General features: G+C 44.5%; 1 protein-coding gene across 1 annotated transcript in view; it reads left to right on the plus strand.

Annotated features, from left to right (window-relative positions):
* Positions 1 to 4771, plus strand: part of PTPN11 (protein tyrosine phosphatase non-receptor type 11) — a 63768-nt gene extending 58997 nt beyond the window's left edge. The window contains exons 12-13 of the mRNA XM_007938271.2: positions 2827 to 2939; positions 4702 to 4771. Of these exons, the coding sequence (XP_007936462.2) occupies positions 2827 to 2939; positions 4702 to 4771 (183 nt within the window). The remainder of the gene's footprint in view (positions 1 to 2826; positions 2940 to 4701) is intronic.
* The last annotated feature ends 3222 nt before the right edge of the window (positions 4772 to 7993 follow it).

Below are 7993 nucleotides of genomic sequence, written 5' to 3' on the forward strand. Positions count from 1 at the left end.
CATGAGAATTTGAAATTCTGTTCTGCATTTCCCCCATCACCCCTGTTTTAAGGGCATAACCCAGAAATTACATATTTCCTCTCTAAGTAGGGTTAATAACAATATCTATTTCAAAATATTGTGATGAGGATTAAAATGAGAAAATTCAGATAGGGCTTGCCACCAAGTGAGTGCTCAGAAAATGTTAACTACTTTTATTGTTATAATTACTATCCATTTAATTCCATCTGCAGGGCTGTTTTTTTTTTTTTTTGCCATCTGATTTTTACTACGATCTATGATATCGTTAGCTTTTGTCCCCTTGGTGGTTTCGTGTGGCTATTGTGTTAAAACTCATCGCTCATGAGTCCTTTCATCATGGTTTCTATTTACCTGAATTACTTATTTTGCTTTTGGTTTGTCTGTCGCAGCTGGATTTTATTACCTAGTGGTTTGAAAAAATTAGATTGTGGTCTAAGTTTTTGCATGCATGGGAACACCTGGTCCCTGGTGGGCGGGGTTAAGATTCTTGGATGGTTGTCTTCCCATGGGATTGTTTAGAATTTGGTGGTTGTGATGAAGTCTAAGGTCAGTTTTGTCATACCTTCTCCTATATAGCTCGCTTTTTCTGCTGGGAGACCCATATGGTTCTTTATCAGAGAGGTTTGAGAGATGGTGCAATTGCCCACCCTCAGGTCTCCTCACTTTAACAGAGGTTTATGAGGGTTCTGTTTCCGGTTTGAAATCTGAGTGGTCACGTGTGAGTTCTCAGCTTCCTGCTCTGGTCCCACCAGTTCTCCAGAAGTAAGGCAGAGATGCTTGATAGATAGTTTGTGGATTCAAGTGGAGTGTTTCCTGGGTAATGAGATTTTCCACTTTTTATTGGCTACTGGTTTTGAGTGAGGGAAGGAAAGAAGCCTTACTGATGGATTTAAATTTCTTGTATGTTTTGTTTCTTTAGGGCGTTTCATACAGATAACTTTCATACAGAGTTATCAGATGCTTTAATACAGTTCAATACAGTTGTTGTCAATTGTAAATATATGATAAAAAACGTTGTTTCAACAGTTTTCATGGGTACTGCTTACTGACATTGATTATGTTCATCATGTTGTCCAACCATTGTTCTTACCTATTCCCAAATTTATTTTGTTTTAATACTTCTTTATGAAAATTAAAAAAAAAAATCCAGTACCATAACCCGTAACTGCGGAGCTGTAGTAGAGCAACAGTTAAGTGCTTGGCTGCCAACCGAAAGGTTGGTGGTTCAAACCCACCCAGTGGCTCCATGGGGAAAAGACCAGGCAATTTGCTCCTGGGAAGATCACAGCCTAGTCTTATCCTATGGGGTGCTAGGAGTTGGAAATCTGACTGAACAGCACTTAACTACCAAAGCCTGTTGGTGTGGAATCAACTCCGACTCATAGTGACCTTGCAGGACAGAGTAGAACTGCCACAAAGGGTTTCCAAGGAAGCAGTGTGTGCAGTATCTTTCTCATGCGGAGCAGCTGGATTTGAACCACTGACTTTTTGGTTAGCAGCCAAGAACTTAACCAGAGTCATCCTTTTGCCACATTTCCTCCAACTCTTTCTTTTATAAAAGAAGTGAAGTGTAGCAGATGCAGCTGAGGTTCCCTTTGATGTTCATTGCCTGCCCATCCCCCACCGCCACCCCTTGTACCCCCAAAGCAATCAACAGCCTTCCAGTCTCCTTGTTTTTTCAGAGTCTGAATGCAGATATTTGTAAGCAGTACGTAACGTCGTTTTATATGTTTGAAACGTTCACCCCAATGGTGCACAGGTTACGTTGGTCTGCAGTTTGCTTTTTTCCTGTCAGCACTGTTTCAGAACTGTGTTTTGAGACACATGAGCATATTTCCTCCTTATCCCTCTTCACTGTTGAGTTTCCTTTCATGATATGAGTATGTCCATTCATTTCCTCTTCACTGGACTCCCTCTTACAAGTCTTTGAGGTTTATGTGCAAGAGTTTCTCAAGAAGTAGATGTTCAGGGTTATAGGCCTTTTCATTTTCACTGGATAGTACCTAGTAGTACTAATTAATTGCTTACCCGAGTGATAGTATTCTCCCCTTTCACCAGCAGGATTGAAAGCTCTCCACATCTACGTCAGTATTTGATACGGATATCCTTCCCCGTATTTGCCATTTTGTGAGCACCCTATGTGTTGAGTCATTGTGTAATGATAATTTGATGGATTAGAGTTTTAGAACTGGTAGTTTCTGTATGAATGTAGGAGCAGACCAGGGTGATGAAAATCACCTCTTTGGGAGCCCTACCAAATGCACTGCACTCTACATCTGAGATGAGATTACATTTCTGTATGTGTTTTTTTTTTTTTTTGCCAATTTTTTTCAGAGTTATCATTAAAGCCAAAAATAAAGTTTAAAAATATGGCAAGGTATTTTTCCAGACAGGTGGCTGTGACAAAACATGTGCACCCCCATCACAGAGACTTGGGTACCATCTCTGCTTGACGTGAATTCACTTCTGGATGGCCTATCCCACCAGTTTACCTGAAAATCATCCCATGGGTTACAAGGGAACTATGAAAGGACGGGATACTGGTGTGACTTTTCTCTTAGCTCAGAAACAGGCCCATTTGGTTTGATATGGTAACTTGTTAATGCATTAATCTCTGTGCTTTGAATTCTATGGTTCAAATACTCCTTTGACCAATAAGATGTGTTTACATTGAGAAGATGGATTTCCAGCCATTAGTAACCTATCAATGTCTGTCCTTTTTTCTTTTTTTGTTAAATGTCTTTTCTTCTTCTTTATCCCTTTTGAAATACTCACATGCCCTTGTATGCTACCTTACACTTTCAGAAAAGCAAGAGGAAAGGACATGAATATACAAATATTAAGTATTCCCTAGCGGACCAGACCAGTGGCGATCAGAGTCCCCTCCCACCTTGTACGCCAACACCATCCTGTACAGAGTAAGTAGTGGTGAAGGGAATTCTTTTTCACCTGCACGTAATTCTATAAACGAGCTCAAGAACCCAAACAAGTCTCTGTAGAGTGTGTGCGTGCATGTGTGTTTCATTGGCACTTATTATTGTCACCTGATCAGTTAATGTGTCATTGACCAGCAACTTCTCTGGATTGTGTTGATGCTACTATCTAACCCAAGTTTTAGTTTACCTAAACCGAAGGCTGATTGTCACACTGCCTGGGATTATATGGGGGAAGACCTGATGACCCACTTTCATAAAGATTACAGCCCAGAGAACCCTGTGGGATGGTTCTTTGTGTCCCACGGGGTCGCTATGAGTTGAAAATCAATGATGGCACACAACAACAGGCAGTCGGTAAGGACATCAAGTGGTTCTCCAAGGAAAATTTAATTTTTCTCTTCACGGAAAATGCATCACCACAGCCCTGATAGGCCAATTTTCCATTAGTCAGTAGACATCTGCTTTGGGCATTTAAACCAGGGGTCAGTGAACTGCAGCCCACAGGCCAAATGCAGGCCACGGCCTATTTTGTATGGCCCATGAGCTAAGAATGATTTTTAAAAGAAGAGTCTAGGGCAGAGACCATACATGCCTGACGAGCTGAGATTGGTTACTCTGGTCCTTCATAGAAAAACTTTGCGGCCTCCTCATTTAACCTAAAACACATGCTAGGAAAGCATTTGTTAGTGGGAATAGCGGTTGTAAGGTGCTGTTTCCATGTTCTAAGGTCACTCTCCAGCATAACATTTACTTTCTATTTTCCCCTAAGAATCTTTTATCTGTTTGCTTCTGATGTGGATTTTTACCACCGCCCCCAAGGCTTTAATATGCTCTGTAAACATTTTAGATAGCATATAATAGGCTTGTATTGACACTGCTTCCTATTTAATGCTGAAAGGAAATTACACACCCAAAGCGTTCTCTCCACCAACATGTCCCTTCTTGCTGTCACTGTCCTCTTCGGGGAGGGTGCAGACCCAGGATAACCCGGGTGCCTCCTGACAGTCTCCCACAGCTGTTTGTCCTTCTCAACCAAAACGGATCCGGGCTCTTTGATGCGTTGGTCCACCATCCTAAGACCCCAAATTGTAGTTCAGCCTTGTGTTCACTTTCTCCTTCCTGTTGCCTGGGCTAAAGCTAAACACGTCTGTAGTCACTGCTGGCTGCACTTGGGTTTGGCTTTTGGAACTTTTGCCTGTTTGGTCCCTTGACTTGACATGAAGGAGCCCTGGTAGTACACTGGTTAAGTCCCCAGCTGCTAACCAGAAGGTCAGTGGTTCGAGTCCACCAGCTGCTCTGAAGCAAAAAAGATGTGGTGGTGTGCTTCTGTAAAGATTTATAGTCTTGGAAACCCTATGGGGCAATTTGACTTTGGCCTGTAGGGTCACTATGAATTGGAACTCAACTTGATGACAATGGGTTTGACTCTCCATTAACAGCAGTTCTTTCTATTTTTTTGTACACATCCTACACCCTTTAAGGCTACCCTGACTTGGCCTGCCTGGAAAAGAATGTGTTTTTCTCCAAACCCCAGAGAGCACAACGATTTGAGGCTCGGATTCAACTTGTGACATCATGGTTATGTTACGTGTGAATGGATGCCTTCTGTCCCTTTCTAGAAAGTCAGCTCCTTGGGGCAGGAACCATGTCTGGTCCAAAGAACCTTGCAGCATGTGCCGAACAGACATCCTGTCAGTGTCAGCAGCACGCTCTGCATTTCTGTAAATACGTCTCCTCTTTTCAGAATGAGAGAAGATAATGCCAGAGTCTATGAAAACGTGGGCCTGATGCAGCAGCAGAAGAGTTTCAGATGAGAAGAGCAGCCAGAGCTTCAGCACAGAAAGGTATTCCGTGCGAAACGCCCTCTTGGTTACTTGTTCGTATGCACTGGGGTGAAGTTTTAAATGAGGCAGAGCAATTGTGTTTCAGCAACGTGCACCAAAATTAAGTTTTACAAGACAGCTTCTCATTTCCTCTCCCTAAACTACTACTTCTAAGCTGGATTTACTTTAGGATTCATCGCACATTCAAAACAAATACAGAATTCATTCTGCAAGGGGCAAGATTAGCACTTAGTCCTGAGGAAAGGTTGCTAGTGGTGATCATCATCGCTCCTGACATTTCTACCACAGTTGCTTAACGGAGCTGAGCTGAGAGATGAACTGCAGGGCTCTGGGAGGCATCTGGACATAGCGCTGATGGTTGGGAGGCAGGCTGTCCACGTTCTTGGCCCAGTTGGCCTCTGAGCACCTGTGTGTCTTGGGGTCTGAACTCCCTGGCCTCCGACTGGATCAGCTCCACATCCTTCCAGCTCTGTGGCTGGAAATTCCTCTCCCTTGTGCGTCTCTTCCCTGTCAGTCTCCTTTACGAGACAGTGGTCCAAGGATGTGGTGCATGTGTTGACAGTAGAAATGCTTCATTTCTGTTGCCTCGTGTTGAAGTTCTCACTTGACTGGGGTAGTCAGTTTAAAAGTGTTGCAGCTCTCTTAAAATAGCTTAATGCTTTCCTGAGCTTTGGATTTACATTGCTTAAAAATGTCACTGATTTCTTCCTCAGACACGGACTTTCACTCTCTCCCTAAAAAGATCAAGAAAAGATGGAAGAAACTTGATGTGAAGAATGAATTTGAATCCAGAGGTTTGCATTCTGATGTTCTTGACTACCTTTAGATAAGCGACGTTTGAAACCACTTGATGAGCACTGTCTTCTAGCGCGCCGTACCTGAGTTCCAGTTCCCTGTTGCTCACATAAGAAGAATCACCTCTACCATGTAGACAGCGTTTCTCCTTCACAGACGTCCGTTTCAAATTGAGGAAGCAGTTGAATTGTTCTCTGTATTTTGCAGATGGTGATGATTCAGATTCTGGTGATCAGCATTGTTTTTTCTTTGTATAACTTTTAACAAATTTCTTTCTTTCTTTTTTTTTCCTCTTTCTGGGGGATGACAGGGCACTTGTAAGAGGAGAAGTGATGTGGGAAAATTAAGTAACAACGTCCTAGAGAAGCGGGAACAGTTTCATTTGCCATCATTTGTCCTGTGGTGGATAGTTCCTCTCAGTGGCCTCTTTCTTTGGGCGAATGATCATGAAACCAGTGCCCCAGACGGTCAGAGGCAACTGTCTGCTTTTGTACTGCCCTTGAGAAGTCATGGAAACATGCTCGTTAGGGCAAGAGGTATTTTTCTTTTTAGCAGGTGACCAGCTGCCATTCAGCCTATTTGGCTGCAAGGGCTGTGGGGGGAAATCCTTGACCGTGCTCCTGTGCACTGAGGACCTGGCTTGTCTTTGGAGAAAGGGCGGTGTTTTGGTTCGCACTTGTTCCTGACAAACCACCCCAAAACTTAGGGCTTCAAACAATTGCTGTGTTTCTGCTCGTTATTTTTCAATCCAGGCTGGGCTCAGCCGTATTGTTGTTCTGCTGGTCTGGCTGGTGGACACTCGTGTGGTCAGGAGGTTGCCAGAGACACTGGGGCAGGTGGCCTTTCTTGACTCTGCGTGTAGTCCTCAGGGTCTCTCCCTGTTCACATGGCCTCTCCAGAAGGGCAGCTGGGCCTCTTACATGGCATTCAGAGCTCCCGAGAGTGCCAAAGCAGAAGTGGCCAGGCTTTCTTAAGACGTAGGTCTGCCGCCGTCACTGTATCACTTCTGTGGTCAGGCCTAGCCTGGGTTCATGAGGGCACTCGACTCGTTGGACGCCCCAGTGTAACAGCCTGCCACAGCCAGTGCCATGGAAAAACAACGGCAGGTAGCGCAAGCAGAAGCTGCTTAGAGTAACTGGTGTAACCTGCAGTGAGACTGAGAAGTAGAGGTCCCTCCAGCTTTCCTGAACCAGCTGTGCTGGCTCTGACCCTGGTCTTTGAACCTTGCCTGGGAGAACTGGCCTCCCAAGGATGGGTGTGTTTAGGGGCAGAGCACTTGAATGGCCGCCCTCTCAGTGCCCTGGTGTCCAGTCAGGCCGGCCTGAGAGGAGCATCCTAACCAGGCCCCTCTCCCACTTCAATCAGCAGTAGCGCATTTTCGTTTTAACCAAGCAGTACCATTTCCTGACGTTCGACCTTAAGTGCCTTTTCCAAAGACATCCCCTTTTGCCCTGTGTGTTGAATCATGATTCAGTGAGTGTGTTCCAGTTAAGGTGTCCTTGGTTGTCTTTGTAAAGATAATGAAATGCTACAGCAACTTTGCTGTTACCATGGTTTCCTCCTCAGATTCTTTTCACTTTGGCTTCTGAGAGGAGGTCTAGGCGCAGCCCTGGTAATAGTTCTCTGAGGTCTTCAGCTCCCTTGAAACCCTGAGGGAGTTTGGGGAGAGCCCCGGCTGACTTTTTTCACCGTCAGAATGCACATTGATCTTCTCCTTCCACCCCTCCCCACTCTCCGTTGAACTTAGAATTGCTTCAGAGCACAGCTATGGCCTGAAGGTCATTACCTTGCTAAGGGAATTCAGTGACTACTGTCTTGTCAAGCCTGTAAAGAAAGAGATTCCATTTCAGTATTTGCCACAAGGGTCTGATGAAATCCTTGTTCCTTTTTTATTGCATCGTCACGTGGGATAGTTCTCCATTTTTGCCTCGATATTGTGGTAATGTCTTGGCTCTGGACTTCGGGGTCAGTCTTTCACCAGCGTACAAAGGTTTGCTACTCAAATACATCTATTGCATTCTTGTCTGTGTGTGTAGCTTAAGATGGGTTGCTTTTGCACTTAGAACTGAAATGCCTGATCTTGGCCAGCTGTAACAGGACCTTGATTGAATTTAGAGTCCCCTCCACTGAGCAAGCAAACTGATCATGTTGTTATGTAAACTTATACCAAGACAAGGTCTCTAGTGGTCCCTGGTATGCTAAGGTATGCTGAGTGGGTTTGGGAAAAGGTGTTACAGGTTCCCCAAGGAGATGACACAGGAAGGGATCAGCATGAAGATAGGAGCAGGTTGAGGTAAGGGTTTGAAAACAGTGGAAATGTAAGTCCAAGAAGGTGGTTTATGAGGAAGTAGAAGGGCCCAGGGCCAGGGCGGTTGGTGATGGGTCCGTCAGGTTCCC

Source organism: Orycteropus afer, unplaced genomic scaffold (genome assembly GCF_000298275.1).
Source record: "Orycteropus afer afer isolate SDZICR_OR568_19922 unplaced genomic scaffold, OryAfe1.0 scaffold00048, whole genome shotgun sequence".
Lineage (NCBI taxonomy): Eukaryota > Metazoa > Chordata > Mammalia > Tubulidentata > Orycteropodidae > Orycteropus > Orycteropus afer.